The sequence below is a fragment of the Callospermophilus lateralis genome, chromosome 19, assembly GCF_048772815.1.
Source record: "Callospermophilus lateralis isolate mCalLat2 chromosome 19, mCalLat2.hap1, whole genome shotgun sequence".
Lineage (NCBI taxonomy): Eukaryota > Metazoa > Chordata > Mammalia > Rodentia > Sciuridae > Callospermophilus > Callospermophilus lateralis.
Genome location: NC_135323.1, coordinates 16354478 through 16375327, shown reverse-complemented (window position 1 = coordinate 16375327; position 20850 = coordinate 16354478). Strand labels below are relative to the sequence as shown.

The window sequence follows — 20850 nt, the reverse complement described above, 5'->3', positions numbered from 1 at the left end:
GGTGCAAAGACAACCAAGAACATCAGATTGGTTCGTCACATGGAATTGGGGTTTGGTTACTAAGAAGAGATGAGTACGTGAGCAGTCCACCATGAGATGGGCGCCTGCTACGGGAAGCCGCCCTCAGAGCTACTGCTAGTGAAGAACAGATCATGCTTTTATATTTATCATAGAACCCGTTTTCAAAATTTTTTTTTCTTCTTTTTGTGGTGCTGGGGATCAAACCCAGGGCCTCGCCGTGCTCGGCAAGCACTCCACGATGTATCCCAGCACGGACCCCCATTTTAAAGCCAAACGGTCCACCAAGGTATTGTGTCCACATACTGGTGGTCATCTTTGGGTCACAGAATTATGTAAGTTTTCTTTGAATTTAATCTTCATTCTCTGTTATTTCTAAGATGAAAATAAAACTTATATACAGTGTTAATTTTTTTAACAGTAAAAGTCACGTGATTCAAAATTAAAATACAAAAAGGTGAAAGTTCCCTCTCACAAGTACATTCCTTGTTCCTTTTCAGAGAGGGTCTAGGCAAGCTCGGGCAGATTCGCTGTTTTTCATCTTGTGATGACACCATTATCTATGAGTTAAGTAATGCTGACAGAAGTGAGTGGCACCCTGCTCGCCTTTCCCCGACAACCTGTGGCATAACCGCATAACCAAGTGGGTGTGTGTTCAAAGAGCAGCATAGTAGAACTGGCATAGTCACTTTCTGGTAGCTTCCTGAATCTCTAGCCTCTCCCTCCTTGTTTAGGGGCCTGGCCTGGTGGATAGAGTGGGATAGAGTGGCTTAGGAGTCACAGGTAGGTTCAGGTTTTAGTTTTTTTTTTGCCACCTGAAGAGTCTTGAGCAGCCACTTAACCTTTCTGGGCCTCAGTTTTTATAAGTTGCTGAGGCTGGCTTCAAACTCAGGATCCTCCTGTCCTGGCCTCCAGAGTTGCTGGAATTACAAGTCTGTGCTACTGGATCTAGCTTCAGTTTTATACTCTTAAGAAAAAATGTTAACAATTTGTAAGTTTTGGTGAGGATTTAATGAGTTGAGCAAAATACCAGATACAATAGGGACTCTAAATTTAGGTGCAATTATTTGTCAAAATCAACTGGGCCAGGCACAGTGCTGCATGCTTGTAATCTCAGTAACTAGGGGCCCCAGCTAGCCTCAGCAACTTGGCAAGACCCTGTCTTCAAAACATAAAAATGGCTGAGGATGTAGCTCAGTGTAGCTCAGGGTTCAATCAATCCCCAGTACAAAAAAAAAAAAAAAAAAAAAAAAAAATCATCTGAGATTGAGGCTTCTCTAAGCCACCTTAAGAATGGTGGCTTGGGCTGGGGATGTGGCTCTAGCGGTAGCGTGCTCGCCTGGCATGTGTGCGGCCAGGGTTCGATCCTCAGCACCACATACCAACAAAGATGTTGTGTCCGCCAAATACTAAAAAATAAATATTAAAATTCTCTCTCTCCCTCTCTCTCTCACTCTCTCTTTTAAAAAAAAAAAAAAAAGAATGGTGGCTTCTGTTTTATCACTTCATTCCTTTCACAACCTCTCCTGCTCCCAAGGGACCACTGAAATTGGACTAAGGATGCCAATAATCTAGTATTTCCAGAGGCAGCTTTTTATAAAATCTGACTCATACCCTCTACTTGTTAGGCTTAAGATCAGCTGTAAGAAATGGAAAAATCCAAAGCAGTAGTGGCTTACACATGCTTAGTAGTTTCCTCTGTATTATTTTCCAGGACTGCCGTGACAGTACCACAAACTGGGTGGCTTAAGACTACAGAAATACCCACGTTCTGGAGGCTGGAAGTGTGAACTTGGGGCCACGATTGTACTCCTTCTGAAACCTGTAGGAGAATCTGGTGTTTGTGGCAGACTTTGGTGTTTCTCAGTTATAGATGCAGAATTCCAGTCCCTGCCCTCATGGTCACGTTCTCATCGTCACATGATCATCTTAAAAGGATGCCAATCATATTGGATTAGGGCCCAACCTATGACTTCCATCTTGTTATATTTGCAATGATGTCAAAGAAGTCACATTCTGAGGTATGGAGGCGGGTTAGGACTTTCTTTTAGTTTATAAGCTAGATGGCTTATCAACAACCAATTTATTATTCACAGTCCTGGAGATTGGGAAGTGCAAGGTTAAGGTGCCAGCAGATTGGTGTCAGGTGACCACCCACTTTCTGGTTCAGAGATGGCCTTGTCACTGTATTCCACATGGCAGAAGGGGTGAGGACTCTGAATTCTCTCATAAGGGAACTAATCCCATTTGTGAGGATTCTGACCTCATAACCTGATCCCCACTTTTTTTTTTTTTAAAGAGAGAGTGTGAGAGAGAGAGAGAGAAAGGGAGAGAGAGAATTTTTAATGTTTATTTATTTTTTTTAGTTTTCGGCGGACACAACATCTTTGTTTGTATGTGGTGCTGAGGATCGAACCTGGGCCACACGCATGCCAGGCGAGCCCGCTACCGCTTGAGCCACGTCCCCAGCCCCTGATCCCCACTTTGACATGCTCTCAAGTGGGCATCAGGTGTGGTGGTGTGTGCCTGTCACCTCAGCAACCTGGAAACTGAAGCAGGAGGATCGCAAATTCAGGGCCAGCCTCTGAAACGCAGTTTAGTGGCAGGGCGCTGCCCACCATGAGCAAGGACCTGAGTTCAATCCCCAGAACTGCAAACACACACACACACACACTCTCACACTGGGAATTATATTTCAACATACAATTGTTTTGAGGGGAAATGCAGCTTTTTTTTTTTTTCCTCGCCAGGGATGGAATGAACCCAGGGCCTCACATAGGCTAGGAGCGCTCTACCACTGAGCTCCACTCCCAGCCCCAGGACGTCATATCTTTGTGTGTGTGTGTGTGTGGTGCCGGAGACTGAACCCAGGGCCTTGTGCAGGCGAGGCAATCACTCTACCAACTGAGCCACATCCCCAGCCCCATGTCGTATCTTTTTTGAGGTGACACATAACTCTCATTCCAGAACCCAGTCCAGAGATGAGGGCTGCTGTGCCATCCATGGTGGGAGGCAGCTGAGTTCCTCTATCTTGTTGCTCTGCCATGAAGAGAGTGTGCCGTTCCAGAGATCATGTCATGATTCAAGACAGCAGTTATAATTTCTGCCTTTACACCTGAATTCCAACCAGTGGGGAAGAAGGGGAGGAGGAGAGTTCACCTGATCCTTTAAAGAACACTTCCATGACCTCCATGTAGAAATTCTCAAATCCCAATGGCCAGAATTGACTCACCTGGGCACACCCAACTTTATTCATTGAATTCCTTTATCCGTTTTTGAGATGGGGTCTCGCTATGTTGTTCAGGCTGGCCTTCAACCTGGGACTCAAGCCATCCTCCACCTCAGCCTCCGTAGTAGCTGGGACGACAACATCCCTAATTTTAAAGGACATTGGGATTCATCTTTATTCTGGGAGTCTACAGGCCCAGCGTGTGAAGCGGAAATCAGGGGAGAACTAGCAGCCCTTGCCATACCCCTTGGTGCTTTCTTGCCCTGTGATTCTTACAGTCTTCCCTTCTATCTTTATTCTGTAACTTCTCCCAGGACAGCCATTTGCTAAGTATACTGTCCTCCACCATCTTCCCAACTCTACTAAATCTCCCTGAAGTACAAATCTGCCATTTCTTTAATTATGACCTTTGATTACTTTGATTAAATAAAACCAATTTCCCCAGCATTCAAGTGTCTCCACAGTACAGCCTCATCCAAGCTCAGCCACACCTGAGCTTTAATTTCTTCTTTCTGAAACAGAAAAAATGCTGGATGTCGTGGCACGTATTTATAATTTGAGTTACCTGGGAGGCTGAAGCAGGAGGATCATAAATTTGAGACCAGCAAGGGCAACTTATTGAGAACCTGTCTCAGAATTATAAATGAAGCCAGGCGGGTGGCGCAGGCCTGTAATCCCAGTAGCTGAGACAGCTGAGGCAGGATGATCACGAGTTCAAAGCCAGCCTCAGCAACTTAGTGAGGCCCTAAGCAACTCAGCGAGACCCTGTCTCTAACTAACATACAAAAAAGGGCTGGGGATGGGGCTCAATAGTTAAGTGCCCCCGAGTTCAATCCCTGGTACCAAAAATAAATACATAAAAATGAAAAGAGCTACAACATGCCTCTGAGTTCAGCCCCCAGTTCTGCAGAAAAGAAAGACTAACACCTTGAAAGGTCGTGAGGATTAAAAAGATGGGTAAGAAAAAGTAAGCTTTAAGCTGTAAAAGTTTGTAAAAACGTGAGGAACCTTCCATGCTCTCTTACTGACCTGGATGGACAGATCCTGTACTCCGCTAATCTGCACTCTGCACTGACCCTGCAGGGCAGGAGGGTGTGCTCTGAAGAGGACAGCATGTCTCCCCTGCTAGTGGTGTGGCTTATCCCAAGGGCCCAGACATGCAGCTGTGACTTAATTCTGGTCCCTGAGCGTCCGCCTCAGGTCCTGTTAACATTTTCAGGTGTTTCTTCTGTTGAGTTCCTACGCTCTGCTCATGAGAGACACAACTGGTAGAAGGAATTACACGTGTGGTGGTGCTGGTGACTGTGGTCTGTCTCATGCTGTGACATGCTGGTATTCCTTCCTATTCACGGGATCACAGGAGAATATTAAGCAAATTCAGGATCGGTGGCTCAGCATCCCACATCTTCCGATGCCCTCTTCTTCTACCCCAGCAACGTTTCACATGTCCATCAGAGAGGGCCTCCTGGGCGCATTTGGTAAGACGTGGAACTTCCCCATGTTAAGCTAATCTGGGGGACCTGGACATGGCTTAGGGCCATGTAGCAAAGGTCAACTCACTCTTGCATGTCTCAAAAAGGGTGGACTTAGGGGAAGAACTTTTGAATGTGGACAAGTAAAGAGAATGAAAAATCCCCTTTCCAAAAAACAGCTATGAGCCTGGAAATTTGGGGTGATCATTTCAGTGGTTGAAACCAAGCAAAGGGAGTTGACAATGAGAGAAGCCCTCACGCTTGCTGAGGTTTGGACATGGACATCTGCAGTCTGTGTCACTTTTTCCTGGGGGTGCTCCTCCCCTTCCCCTCCCCCCAACTCAGAGGATCTGGTGGCTTCTTTTTTCCTGACATTAGGGGCAGGGGCTGAGGTGTGCAAGTGGGGAGGGCGAGTTTGAGGTGGTGGTCATCAGTAGAGAGAGTGTATTCCTTGCCTGAGGTGGTGTACAGCTTCATAAGTGGCCAGAGAGCCCAGGCTAGCCACACAATCCTGGCTGACACTGAGCCCACCGTCAGACACTGAACAAGCACAGAAGGGCAGAGTGGCCAGGACATGCCGGGCCACACCTGAACATGGCCTGAACTTTGAATGTGTCCCCGCCATGCAGACTTACTGTCTCAAAATGGTAGCACAATTTTAGTTTGATCGTTAACTGCCACTAAGCTTTGTGGAGATAGGATGCTAGATTTAGAAAACAAATTAAAAATAGAATCAAAAATCTGAGCAGAGACATCAGTGACCACATACCATAAGGGAGATAGTTCACAAAGTCAGTTCAGGCAAGCTACTGAGCAAGGACAGCGATGACCTCCAGAAGTTCAGAATCTGTTCTCGTACTACAGTACAGCAACGGCAACGTTCAGTTTTCAATAAAAACATAACATAAAGAAACAGGAAGGATGACTCATACTGAGGGAGAAAGAGTAGTAAATGGAAACTCTCTCTGAATGTCTCCAGAGGATGGACTTGGCAGGTGGTCTTCACAGCAGCTATTTCATTCAATATATAGAGATTTTTCCCCCAAAGGAAAACAGAAAATCATGTTTACTGCTCAGTTGTGATTCAGTGGTACAAGGCCCTGGGTTCAAGGGTTCAATCTCCAGCAATAGGGATAAAAAAGAAAACATGACAACACACAATAGTGATTTTCAATACCAAGATAGCATAAAAATAACTAAAAATCCTGGAGTTGAAAAGTACAGTAAATTGAAATGAAAACTTCACTATCACTCAACAGATTTGAGATGACAGAGGAAACAATGAACTTGAAAACAGATCAATAAGAATGACCCAATCAGGGGTTAGGGTTGTGGCTCAGCAGTAGAGCGCTCGCCTGGCATGTGTGAGGCCCTGGGTTTGATCCTCAGCACCACATAAAGATAAAAAAATAAAATAAAGGTATTGTGTCCAACTACAATTAAAAAATAAATATTAAAAAAAAGGAATGACTCAATCAGCCAGGCGTGGAGGCACACACCTGTAATCCTAGAGGCTGAGGCAGGGGGATTGCAAGTTCAAAGCCAGCTTCAGCAACGTAGCAAGGCCTAAGCAATTTAGCAAGATCCTGTCTAAATATAATATAAAAAGGGCTGGGTATGGTACAAGTGCCACTGAGTTCAATCCTCGCTACCAAAAAAAAAAAAAAAAAAGAAAAGAAAAAAGAAAAAGAAACTGTATATTAATCCCTAGAACAATTGATAACAAAATGATTAAAATATATAGTAAATAAATCAGAGGAGTCAAAATAGTATATTTTAAAATGCTCATTTGGGGGCTGGGGGTGTGATTCATGATAGAGTGCCTGGCTAGCATGCATCAGACCTCAGGTTTGATCCCTAGCGCTGAAAAAAAATGTTCATTTAATACTAAAGGAGGAACAGAGGGTCCAAAAAAGAGACAGAGAAATAAAAATGGAATAGAGAGGATTTAAGAAGAAAATGGCAAATGTGAACCTAATTATTTCAAAATAGTTACATTAAATTTGAGTGATCTGAGCATCCCCATCTAAAGGCAGAAGTTGTCAGCCCATATTAAGAAAAGCAAAACTAGGTCCAACTATATGCTGTTTATGAAAGACCCTCTAAGGTCACAATGTGGTTGAAAGTAAAAGAATATAAAAGATTAGCCTTGCAAACAGTAGCCCTAAGAAAGCTGAAATGGGTATATTAATATCCAACAAAGTAGACTTTAAGATAAGAATATTCTGAGAGGGCTGGGGATATAGCTCTCTTGGTAGAGTGCTTGCCTTGCATGCACAAGGTCCTGGGTTCAATCCCTAGCACCACCACCACCAGGAGAAAAAAAATAAAAACCTATGTGAGACAAAGGTCCATTGAATAATATTAGGTTAATAAATTCGACAAATGTTGGAGATTTCAGTACTTGATAGAACAACTATAAGGATTTAAAACATTTCAACCAAACTGGTAATCAACTTTACTACTCCACCCAGTGACTGTGGATACATATTCTTTTCAAGTACACACAACATTGCAAGGAATAGGCCAATATTAGGTCATAACAAGTCTCCACACAATTAAGAGTTTCAATCACACCAGGAATGTTTTTGATCACATGGAATTAAACTAGAAACCAACAATAGGGAAAAATCTGAGAAATATTCAACTTTTTGGAAATGAAATAACACATTTAACCTATGGATTAAAGAAGTCATAGTGTGAATATGAAAATGAATCAAATGAAAATGAAAACTTCAGAATTTATGGGATCTAACTAAACCAGTGCTTTTAATTACACTGGTAATTTAAAATGCCTATATTAGAAAAGAAGAAAAGTGCTGTGCATGGTGGCCCATGCCTGTAATCCCAGGGGATAAGGAGATTGAAGCAGGAGAATCACGAATTCAAAGCTAGCCTCAGCCAATTAGTGAGCAACTTAATGAGACCCTGTCTGTAAATACAAAATAAAGAGGGCTGGGGATGTGGCTTAGTGGTTAAGCACGCCAGGGTTCAATCCCCAGTACCCAACCCCACTGCACCCCACCAAAAAAGAAAAAAAATTGAAGAAAGGTTTCAGATCAGTAGCCTAAAATTCCAGTTTAACATATTAGACAAAGAAGAGCAAATTAAATTCATAGAAAACAGAAGAAAGGAAACTGATGAGTGCAGAAATCAATGGTAGAAAATAAAAAACAGAAAAGGTTGCAATAAAGGAAAAGTGGTTTTTTTAAAAAGAGTAATGAAACTGACAAATATCAGCCAAATTGACAAAGGGGGGGGGGAACAAGTGATAAAATTAAAGAAACAAAGAGGGACATACTATCACTTCTAAAGAAATTAAAATGGATTATAAGGTAGTATTATGAACAATCTTATGCCCCAAATTATTAGTTAAATGAAATGGGCAAATTTTCGAAAGGCCCAAAATACCAGCTGATTGAAGGAATAGCAAAAATTATTACATTCCAATATACAGTTATCTCAGGATCATTTGTTGGAAATCCTCCACTGATGGCCTTTTCATCTTTGTCAAAATCAAGTGACTTAGCTGGGCGCGGTGGCACACCTGTAATCCCCGTTACTTGGGAGGCTGAGGCAGGAGGCTCTCAAGTAGTTGAATAAAGTTGGGGTTCCTATGACATAGGAAGCCTCCTACATAGTCTCTCGTTTCCTAGGTGTCACGTTGTTTGTTTTAGGCTAGAAGAAACCATAAGGGCAAGAACTGGTGGTTTTCAAGGCGGTGTTTCGGGAAAGGAGGGCAACAGGGCTACAGCGAGGTGAGACCCGCAGGAAGAGTGGTGGGCAGAGGCCAGATCACACGGGCTTCCCCTGCCTCCCCTGGGAGAGCAGTAGAACACCAGGCGCCAGGGCCAGCTGGCCCGAGTCTTACTTAACTGCCTCTGATCTTCATCTGGACGTTGGGGAGACCAGCAGTACTCAAGGACTGTGCACATTAAACGCGCTAAAACCTGTTAGCACGAACCGGGACGACCCTACTTGCCTGGAGCTCGCGCTTCCCGGATCGCCTCCCAAGCGCCGGCAGTCGCTATGGTAACGGCCGCCCACTTCCGGAAGGAGTACGGCGCGCGGTGAGGCTCATTCCCGTCGCAGCCCCAGCCCGTTGACTGAGGGGCTGCAGCCTGGCGAGTTGCGGGCGCTGTAGAGGCCAGCTTCGGTGTTCTCGCCGTGTCGCCCGCTTCGACGTCCCCGTGGCCGCCCGGAGCCTACTCTTCGGGCCTGGACGTCAGGCCTGAGGCCGTGTCGCCATGGACTTCTCCAAGTTCCTGGCCGACGACTTCGACGTGAAAGAGTGGATCAATGCGGCCTTCAGGGCTGGCCCGAAAGACTCGGCCGCCGGGAAGGCAGACGGCCACGCAGCCACCCTGGTGATGAAGCTGCAGCTGTTCATCCAGGAGGTGAACCACGCCGTGGAGGGTGAGTCGCGCGGGGGCCCGGCCCCCCAGCCCCTCCCCTGAGCCCGGCTGACAGAAGTGAGCTCGGCGTGCCCTGGCCGTGCCCGGATTGGGCAGTAAATAGCCCTGCAGACCTGACTGCATCCCGGAGGAAGCCTCAGCCTGCTGCTGCACTGTCTTTAACACTTGCAAATTTCGCACATTAGTTTTCTTTCTTTTTTTTTAGGGGAGTGTTGGGGGTACCCGGTATTGAACCCAAGGGCGCCTAACCACTGAACCACACCCCCGAGCCCTTTTTTTTGTGTGTGTGTTTTATTTAGAGACAGGGTCTCACTGAGTTGCTTAGGGTCTCGCTAATATGCTGAGGCTGGCTTTGAACTCAAGATCCTCCTGCCTCAGCCTCCTGAGCCGCCCGGATGAAATAATATTTTAATGGATCTTTATGTTAATGGGGGAAGATAGGCTGGCCAGAGTGGAAACTTCAACCATTTTTTAAAGGATAGTTAGTTATATATATATATAAAAAAATATATCCATCAGTAGCCACGTCAAATACTTCCTCTGTTTGACTTTATTTTGCTCTGTGTTGATTCAGTACCTTCCGAACACCAGCCCTCTGCTAGGCTTTGTTGGAAAAAGCAAACAAATTGCTTCCGCTAAAACCGAATAGTAAATAGTACTTTGTTTTATAGATAAGCTCATTGTTTAAGGAAAGGAACTAGAGGGAACTAGAGGTTTTCTTTCAGTGCAGATTCTTTATTGTACTTTGCATTTTTTTTTTTTTTTTAAGTAATTAGGGAGCATCTCCTGTCTTGTATCAAGAAATGGGTCCTGGGGATGAAAAGTTAACTCTCTGCAGCTTGCTGCCTGTGGGGAAAGTATGTAAATAGTTAAATTTTAATGAAGGGTGGCTTTAAGGAGACTAGAACCTGGAGCCCTGAGAGCTGGCAGAAAAGTGCAGTTATCTCTTGTCTGGGAGAATCATAAAGGGCTTTCCCTGCGGTAGGCCTTGAATGAGAACTTCCTAGGGCAAAGGGAGGACATGAATAATAGTGTAATAACAGACACTTGAGGACTTGGTATACATCACATGACGTTCTAAAGTGCTTTATATGTGTTAAGGAAATGGGAAAGTGGACTACAAAACCTTTTCTTCCACTTTGCCCTTATCTTTGGGAATATTTGGAAATTTGTGAGAGCCTTTTTAATTGTGGGGAGGTAGTTCACTGATAAAGAGCCCCTGAACAGCTGGGCATGGTGGCACATACCTGTAATTCCAGTGGCTTGGGAGGCTGAGGCAGGGGGATTGCAAATTCAAAGCCAGGCTCGGTCATTTAGCAAGGCCCTAAGCAAATTATCGAGACCCTGACTCAAAATTAAAAAAAAAAAAAAAAAAAAATTAAAAAACCTGGGGGTGTGGATCAGTGGTTAAGCACCCCTGGGTTCAATCTGGTACCAAACAACAAACAAAAACATTGCTGGGTCCTTCCACTAAATGTTCACGATTGTGAAAGAGAGATGATAATGGGGCTCCAAGTCGGGTAATGGCAGTAAACATGAGAGGTGGGAACTTCAAGATATTTTTAGGAGCAAGAAAGGGGAGAATTTGCTGATGGATTGGAATGGGGGATAAGAGGGAGAGAAAATGAAGGATTATAGCAGATTCTTGAACTAAGCCACGGTGAAGTGGACATCCATAAACTCACCATCTAGATTATGCAATTAACATTTTACTGTTCCTGCTTTACCACCAATCTGTCCATTGATCCATTCCCTCTATTCATTGATCCATCTAATTTTTTTTTTTTTGGTGTATTTCAAAATCAGCTGTAGGTTTATATATTGGTATGTTTCATTTCTTGAAATTTCAGTTAGAACCCGAAACAGTAGAGTTCAATATTTATTTACCGTTTTCTTTTAGCTAAAGTTTACATAGGTGAGATGCATGGGTCTTATCCGAGGAGTTTGCCAAGTTTGGGCAAGTGTATTCAACTCCTATAACTTAGACTGACTCCAAAACACAGAATGTTGCTGTCACTCCAGAAAATGCCCTGACCCTTCAAGAGGGAGGCAACCACTGGAAGAGAGAGTTTTTTCCCCTCTTTCCACATATTTTATTGGTACATTATAGTTGTACATAATGATGGAATTTGTTTTACATTTGTACATGCACACATATAAGAATATGATTTGCCCAATATCACTCCCCAGCACTTCCCCCAAAGACAGAGTTTTTCCTTTGTTGTTGTTTTTGTTTTTGGTACAAGGAATTGAACCCAGGGACACTTAACCACTGAGCCACATCCCCAGACCTTTTTTATTTTGCTTTGAGACAGTCTCACTAATTTGCTTAGGGCTTCAAGTTGTTGAGGCTGGCCTCAAACTTGCATTCTTCTTGCCTCAGCCTCCCAAGTGTCTGGGAATTACAGGTGTGCGCCACCATCTGTTAGAAATAATTTTTAAGATAGATATAGGAAACAGCTAAATTTGGGGATGCTAAGGAGAGGGAAAAAGAGGTTCACAGGGGCTCTGCAGGACCTGAAGAGTGACTGAGGTTTAGCCAATGGGAGACGTGGCTATGGCCATGTCAGCTCTGTTGAGTCAGTTGAAGAAACCTTTTCATGTTCTGACCCTGGTCTCTCAGCCTTGGACCTGCACTTGGGTCAGTATTGCTATTTTGTGGCAGAGTTGAATGAGCAGGTTTCTACAGCACGTCATCAGGATGTTAAGGTTCCATTCAGTGCACGGGTGGAGCAGGAGACTGTGGACTCCTTTGCTTGATTCCCCAGTGAATTGCTCTTCAAGGGCTAAAGGGTTCTGCTGGTGACCTCCCAATCCAGATTACACATCATGGTCTGCAAAGATTTTCAAATTGTATTCTATACTTGGAATATTCATTATAAAACACAGATTCTTTGATTTCAAAAACCTACTAAATAAAAATCTCTGGCAGGTGGCCCCGGGACCTGCGTTTTAACCATTGACACTGATGCTCGGTGGACTACATTTTGGAATGACCATGAATTAGCATTGCTCCTTTCTCATCATACTTTTGACTATTTCATAAAATTGTTTAAGTGATAAAGCACCATCACCTGGTCTTGGATGACATCATTTTTGAAAGGACTGCCTGAAGAAACCAGTCATGTCCCTGGCATGTCCCTGTGTAGACCACAGAGTGGCCACCTAGACTCTGGTGCCATAGTTCTAGGGGTACAATTTGCCTTCTCAGTCTGATGAGGGGAGCAGAAGGAGCAGGCTAGTGAGCATTGTTGTTTGAAGATGGATTAGAAATGCAGATCTCGGGTCTACCCCACACCTACTGAGAGAGAAACTGGGTAATTCTGAAACAGGTTCAGGTTTGAGAACCACTGGATTAACTAGAGACTCCCCACTATTTATCGGCTGCAACCTGGTTGCCGTGGACTCCGCTCATCAACTAGGGTCACCCTTGACCTTCATAATCCCTCAAACTTAAAAATACCTGGATTCAGTATGTGACTCACTTTGTATTCAGGGTCTGCAATATGGCAGCCATGGTGCCTAGGAAAGTGTTACTTATCCTAAGAATTGCCAAAAGTTACTGGGCGTGGTGGCACATGCCTGTAGTCCAAGATACTTAGGACACTGAGGCAGGAGGAGGACATGGACCTTACCAAGGCCTCCTCCCCACCATCCTGTCTCCTGCCTGACACTTGGCGCAGGCTCTAAAAGCTGTGTGATTTGAACTGCTTCAGGCAGTTTTCTCTCTGTTGTCTCTCATATTTCAAAGTTTTCACTGGTGATTGTTCCAATTTTTACCGTTTGTGCATGTTGCTGTTCTTGATTTTTGCTGCAGAAACAAGTCACCAGGCCCTGCAGAACATGCCCAAAGTGCTCCGTGATGTTGAAGCTCTTAAACAGGAGGCATCTTTTCTAAAAGAACAAATGATTCTTGTCAAGGAAGACATAAAAAAATTTGAACAGGACACATCGCAGTCGATGCAGGTATTTCGGCTCCTGCCCTGCGCGGGGATTCTGGCTTTTGGAAGGTGTTCACTCTCACAGGGGATGGTGGACAGCACAGCATTGCCAGAGGCCAGCCTGAACTCAGAATTCTAGCCATCACTCTAGTCACCTTCCAGCTTCGTCCTTTCCACTTACGTATCTCTTCAGCATGCTGAGCAAAATCGACTAGGTGATTGGTGCTTTGGGGTACAGAAACTACCCGAAGGAGGAGCATGCCACGAGACTCATGCTTCAGGTCACTGGGGGGAGGTAGAGGAAAAGGAACCCTGCTTCATTTTGCTTCATTTCCTTTCAGGTATTGGTGGAAATCGACCAGGTGAAGTCCAGGATGCAGCTTGCTGCTGAGTCTCTTCAAGAAGCGGACAAGTGGAGCACGCTGAGCGCCGATATTGAGGAGACATTTAAGACTCAAGTAGGCGTCTTATTTAGGGGATGTTGGAAATTCATTTAGGCAAAAGCTTGAGATTTGGGGAAAGCAAATGCGATAGCCTCTCATCAGAATATCCCCAACCTCCAGGGATGTCATTCGCGGTAGACAGAAATGTTCAGACGTCCTGTAGGGAAAATCTGAAACTGCTCTCAGTTCTCCCCCCGCACACTTTGCACACCTTGCCTGATGAAGCCTCTTGGTCATGGAGATGAGTGGAGGAGAAGCCTCAGCCAACATGCCCACGCCGGGTGGTGCCGCACAGCTGCAGTTCAGCTACTTGGAGGCTGACGCTGGGGAGTGGCAAGTGTGGGACCAGCTGGACAACTTAGACCCTGTCTCAAAAGGAAAAAGAAGGCCTGGAAATGTGGCTGAGTGGTAGAGTGCTTGCCTAACGTGCATGGGGCTCAGTCCCCAAGGACTACAATAAATAAATAAATAAGGTTTCTGGTTGTAATAATTAACATTAGTGGTTTACTATTTTAACTACTAATGTCAATTAGTAGTTTAGATACATCCTGTTTTTCTGCCCTTTACTCTCCTGATACTTGAAACTAACTGCCCACAAGACCAGCAATATCCAGCTGGACTCTCCTTAGCATTTGGCATTTCAAAAACTGAATTCTGTTTTTATTTTTATTTTTTTCAGAATTAGACCTCAGGGCCTCGTGCATGCTAGGCCAGTGCTCTACCACGGAGCTACATCTCCAGCCCTTTTTATTTTTTATTTTGAGACATGATCTTTTTAAGTTACCAGGCTGACCTTGAACTTAGGATCTTGGTACCTCAGCCCCCTGAGTAGTTGGGATTACAGGTATGCACCACCATGCCCCGCTGAATTGTTTATTTCTCTCCAAAGCCATAAACCATCACTCTTTCTTGGGTTTCCCCATCCTGGTTAATAGGGCCATTTTCCATCCAAGCATTTAGCCTAGAAACGCCAGAAGCCTTAACTGCTCCTTCTTTCCTGTTCAGTTATAGCTGTTCTTTTTATCTCTGCTGGGATTCTAGTCATGCTTTTAATCATTTGTTCCTGGACCGTTAAGATAGCTGTCCATTGGTCTCTTTGCCACACTAATTTATCTTCCACATGCGACCACGGGGATATCCTAAAGCATAAATTGGCACCTTCCATTTCCTTGTCTCCCTCCCCTCCGCTGCATTTTAACTTTCAGTGATTTCCCATTCTCTTCTGGATAGATTCTGAGCCCCTAACAGGGTGGCCTATTTCAGGGCAGGTTGTGGCCTGCCTTTCAGCCTTTCCCTGGCTGCCCCCTCCATGTCTGTCCACCCGTGACTGTTCCAGACCAACGTGCCATCTCCTTCTGCTCTTCAGTTCTCTGCCTGAACTGTCCTTCTGCTTTTCTTTGCATCAGAGTGGACCTCCGCTCGTCCCTCTAGGTCCAGTCAGAGCACCACCCTTCACAGCTCTGCCCTACGACGGCTCCTTGACTCTCCAAGGCAAAACTGATTGCTCCTGTAACATGTGAGCCATTGTTCTGAAGTTGCATCAGAATCTTTCTATCCCACTGAGTTGTGAGCACATCTTTGTAATGTGACCTGACTCATCTGGGAGTCTCAGATGTCTGATACAGTGTCTGATACATCCTAGCTCATTGAATGCTGGAATACTATCACGTAGTACTTTCTTAATTCATTATTTTTCTAATTAAAAAACTCATTTATGTGTATCTTACAAGATTTGAGGAATTCAATACACAAGGAAAGAAAGAAAATGTTCCATATTTCTAGACCCCAGAAATATACTTTTTAAGCCTGTAAAGGATTTTTTAAAAATAATTTTTATAAGTTTATTTTATTTATTTATTTATTTTTATGTGGTTTGAAGATCAAACCCAGTGCCTCATCCATACTATGCAAGCACTCTACCACTGAGCTACAGCTACAGCCCCTATTAGGTATTTTTTATACATGTTTGTACACTTTTTTACTTAGGTATGTATTTTGTATGTATGCAGATGTAATGTCTGTGTACATTCAGTTATACCTGTGTATAACTAATATATATGTATGTATTACATGTATTACATTGTTGTATATGAAACAAAATTGGGACTCGTGTCTATATACTTTTTTATAGTGTTTATTTCTTTTAATAGTAAGTTGTAAAATTTTTTTTAATATTTATTTTTTAGTTGTAGTTGGACACAATACCTTTATTTAGTACATTTCAAAAACATAATTTTGGGTGGCTGTACAGTATTCCACATACCATTATGAGTGAGCCATAATTTATATTTTATTTGTTATAATAGAAGATTTATGTTGCTTCTAGGCTTTGTTATTTTAACACTACAATCACATTAATTATAATACAGCAATATCTCTATATCCTTTAAAGAAATAATCATTTCTGGAAGAGAAAATACCAAGTTAAGTGATGTATTTTTAAGACTCTTGTCACGTTGCTGTTGGAGTAAGTCAGCAGACATGTATGACACCAGAGTGTCTTTTTTTTTTTTTTTTCATCTTCACCAAACAATAGCTATCATAATTTTTTAAAACTTTCCCAGTTTTTTTAGAGGAAAATGGCACATTCTTGTTTTAATTTGCAGTTATTTGAGTACCAATAATGTTGAACATAATGTTTATTGGCCATTTTATTATATTAAGAGTTGCCTTTTTCTGTATTTTATTCAATCCCAATTGAGGTAGCTGGAGTCTTTTAAAATAAATACCCTCTATTCTCATTTTTTTACAGGATATCACTGTGATTTCTGCCAAGCTAACCGGCATGCAGAACAGCTTGACAATGCTTGTGGATACACCAGACTACTCAGAAAAATGTGTGCACTTAGAGGCCTTGAAGAACAGACTGGAGGCCCTGGCCAGTCCCCAGATTGTAGCAGCATTCACTTCTCAGTCTGTAGGTGAGTATGGCTCTTTCTTGTGTCTGCACATTTCTTTATAAAGGTAAGACTTTCTGAGTCTTCAGTCTTGAAAATGTCTTGATGTTGATTCTAAGATTAGAAGTAGCTACGCACCATGGCACATATCTCAAGAGGCTGAGGCAGGGGGATCACAAGTTTGAGGCCAGCCTCAGCAACTTAGTGAGACCCTATCTCAAATGAAAAAAAATTAAAAGGGCCGAGGATATAGCTCAGTGGTAAAGCACCCCTGAGTTAAATTTTCAGTACTAAAAAATAAATAAATTTAAAAAAGGGTGAGGGGTATAGCTCAGTTGTATAGCTCTTGGGTAGTATGTGTAAAGCCCTGGGTTCAATAACCAGTACTACAAAGGGAAGAAAATGGAACTAAATTATAACTTATGATGCTTATGTGTTTTGAACATCTTATGTGAAATTTTCAAACATACAGAAAAGTTGAAACAAATGTCGTGAACATACCTCTGGATTCCAGCATTAGTGTTATGCTGCAGTTTGCTTTATCACGTGTCTACCTACCATCCATCAACCCATCTTAGTCTTTCTGATGCCATTTCAAAGTTGCAAACATTAGTACACTTCAATCCTAAATACTTCAGTATTCATATCAATAAGTACAGTTCAAAATTAGATTATAATTATTGGATAAAGTTTATATTTAGAGAAATGTACAAATCTTAAATGTGACATTGGAATAAGTTTTGACCCTTATCAAGAATACTGTGATGTTATGTTATTTTTCAGCAGTTGAGTTCTCTAGTAGAATTGTGTATATTTAGATGTGCAATCTGAGGATTTGATACCTAGGTAGTGTATCCATCACCTCACATAGTGTTTTAGTCAGCTTTTTCACTGCTGTGACTAAAAGACCCAACCAGAACAGTTGTAGAGGAGGAAAAGTTGATTTGAAGGTTCACAGTTTCAGAGATCTTAGTCTATAGGTGGCAGCTCCATTCCTTGAAGCTTGAGGTCAGGTGGAACACCATGGCAGAAAAGTATGGTAGAGGGAAGCAGCTCACATGGTGATCAGGAAGCAGAGAGAGAGACCACTTGCCAGAGAAAAATATACCCCAAAGCCACGCCCCCCACTGCCCCACTTCCTCCCAGCCACACCCACCACTTCAGTTGCCACTCAGTTAATCCCTATCAGGGATTAGGTTAAAGATATAACCCAATCATTTCTCCTCCAAACCTTGTATTGTGTCACATGAGCTTTTGGGGGATACCATGTCAAAACTGCTACACATAGTTACTACTTTTTCTTACTGTGCTGAGAACACTTAAGATTTACTGTTAGCAAATTTCAATTACACAGCACATTGTTAGTAGCTGTATATTCACCATGCTGTGTATTAGATCCCCAGAACTGACTCATCTGTTGACAGTGTGTACCCTTTGACCAACATCCTCTATTTCCCCCACCTCCGGCCCTGGCAGCTACCAGTCCGCTCTCCTTCACTAAGTTCAGCTTTCATAGATTCCACACACAGAAGTCGTCATACATTGTTTGTATTTCGTTGCCTGGCGTATTTCACTTAACATGATGCCCTCCAGGGTCATCTGTGCTGCTGCAGATGAACACTTTTTATGACTGAAGGGAGAGCTTTCCTAATTAATCTGGGACAACATAAACCAGGACTGTTCAGGGCCAGTTGGGATGTATGGTCCCTCCAACTGGACAAAACTCTTGGAGAATGGCCCTCTGGATAGTTGATAAGCAGTGTGGATGAGTGAGCTTAGCCTCCTGTGCCCGTGGTCACACTGCTCCCCTAGAAGGCAGTTTCTCCCCACTCTTGGCTCCAGAGGTAAGGCCTGGAAGGTCTGGCCCCCTTCCAGGGTAGTGAAGCCTTATCAAATTGCTGTCCCTTCAGTTCAGCTCTGGAGAATTGTGTGCCTCTGTTTCCAGCTGAGAATCTTTTTCTCTGTAGTTCCTGGGTTATGCAGTAGCTCCAGAGGCAGAAATAAGGCACTATTGTGTTAGGTAAGATTTATTTATTTATTATACTATCAAAGTGAGCACTTAGATAATTTTTAAAAAAATAAAAATTATTGCCAAATTTATTAAGTGCCTTTTCAGCATCTATCAGGATTAATTTGTTATTTTTATTTCCACTCACCTACTAACTTGATAAATCATAAATAACATTTTGAGTATGACTCCATTCTTGCATTTTAAGAACAAACCTTGCGTGTTTACTCTGTGTGTGTATGTGTATAAATGTACTGCTAGATATTTGTTAATCTTATTTAGATTTTTTTTATTGAGATACCATAAGTGAATATCTTTGCTGGGTTGTGGTATCATGATTGTGTTGGCTTCTTGGAAGCCACCTTGGAAAACCTTCATTTTTTTCCTTCTTGCTCTATTAGTATTTAAATAGCATTTTTATTAAATACTGCCATGGCCCCATTGACTGATTTCTATCTCAGTTCAACTTGGGTATTAAATATCATGAGCTCTGCTTTCTTTTTGTTTTTATTTGCTTTAGTTTGTCTTGTTTATAATCTTCAGACTTTCTGAGACGTTTTATTTTAGAGTGGTCTATTACAAATGACACATAGTTGAATTTTGCTTTTTTTTTTCCTAATATATATATTTTAGTTGTCAATGGATCTTTTGTATTATATATTTTTATGTGGTGCTGAGGATCAAACCCAGGGCCTCATACATGCCAGGCAAGTGCTCTACCACTGAGTCACACTCCAGTCCAAATTTTGTTTTTAAATCTAGTCCTTGTATGTCTTTTAATAATAATTTTCATCCCATCTAGGTTTTATTCTTTTTTTTAAAATTTTTTTATTTTTAGAGAGAGAGAGAGAGAGAATTTTTTAATATTCATTTTTTAGTTCTCGGCGGACACAACATCTTTGTTTGTATGTGGTGCTGAGGATCGAACCTGGGCTGCACGCATGCCAGGCGAGCACGCTACCACTTGAGCCACATCCGCAGCCCAGGTTTTATTCTTTTAAAACAGAAATTTTCAGTCTTCTATGTTTCTATTTTTATATTTTTTGCTTGTATGTTTCTTTCCAATTCCTTTGTTCTCTATGCTGTATGATTTCTTTATAATTTTTCTCAAAGATAATTTTAAATACATATATATATATATAACTTCATTTTACTTTTACTTGTGATGTTTAACTTCAAAAAGTAAGATGAAAATTTTTCCCAGTTTGTCAACTTCATACATGCAGTAAAATCTGATTCCCCTACTCCTGCACTTACATTCCTCTTTCTGCCTCCTGCCCTTCCCTGTCTCCCTTATTGGATAATGATTTGCAAATATTTTCTCTCATTCTGTGGGATCAGTTCTTTCCTCAGCCCTGGGGACTGAACCCAGATCCTTGTGTTTGCTAGACAAGTTGCTCTACCATTGATTATATTACCAGTCTCTGCTTTTATATATATATATATATAATTTTTAAAGTCTGAGCGTCTGGCTCAGTTGCTCACACAGGCCTCAAACTTGGGATTCTCCTGCTTTAGCCTCCTGAATATCTTATTTTTGTAAGAGTCCATCTTTTTTCTTTTGCATATGGATATCCAGTTTTCTGAGCTGAAAAAATTTCCTTTCTCCTTTGAATGATCTTGGCATTCTTTTTTTTTGGCACAAGGGTACCAGGGATTGAACTCAGGGGCGCTTAAAAAACCATTGTGAGCCACATCCCCAACCCTTTTTTGTATTTTATTTAGAGACAGGTCTCACTGAATTGCTTAGTGCCTCGCTTTTTGCTGAGGCTGTTTGAACTTGTGATCCTCCTGCCTCAGCCTCCGGAGCTGCTGCTGTTACAGGCATGTGCCACCGTGCCTGACTGATCTGGCACTCTTGTTGAAAATCATTTGACCATGTATATGGGAGTCTGTTTCTGGTTCCACTGTTGATCTGAATCCACAGAATATAGTCTATAAAGACACATAGTTTGTATATCTATACTTATGTTTGAACTACACTTTTTTCATTGTTATAACTTTATAGTAAGTTTTTTTTTTTTTTTAATTTATTTTTTAGTTGTAGGTGCACACAATGCCTTTATTTATATGTGGTGCTGAGGATCGAAACCAGGGCCTTCCTCATGCTAGGCGAGCATTCTACCACTGAGCCACTACCCAGCCCCTTAGTAAGTTTTGAAGTCAGGAAGTATGAGACTTTCATTTTGTTTTCAAAATGATTTGATTATTCAGGGATCCTTGAGATTTCATATCTATTTGAGGATGGATTTTTTGTTTCTGCAAAAATTGTTGAGATTTGGGAAGGAATTGCATTATATCTATAGATCACTTTGACATCTTAATGATATTAAGTCTTCTGAACCAAAAACATGAGATGTCTCTCTGTTTATTTGTGTCTTTAATTTCTTTCAGCAATGCTTTGCAGTTTTCAGTGTATGTCTTTTA

At 42.3% G+C, this 20850-nt stretch overlaps 1 protein-coding gene across 1 annotated transcript in view; it reads left to right on the top strand.

The window, feature by feature from the left end:
- The first annotated feature begins 8799 nt into the window (after positions 1 to 8799).
- Positions 8800 to 20850, top strand: part of Cog7 (component of oligomeric golgi complex 7) — a 63137-nt gene continuing 51086 nt past the window's right edge. The window contains exons 1-4 of the mRNA XM_076840591.2: positions 8800 to 9135; positions 12952 to 13100; positions 13417 to 13533; positions 16271 to 16439. Of these exons, the coding sequence (XP_076696706.2) occupies positions 8967 to 9135; positions 12952 to 13100; positions 13417 to 13533; positions 16271 to 16439 (604 nt within the window). The 5' untranslated portion in view covers positions 8800 to 8966. The remainder of the gene's footprint in view (positions 9136 to 12951; positions 13101 to 13416; positions 13534 to 16270; positions 16440 to 20850) is intronic.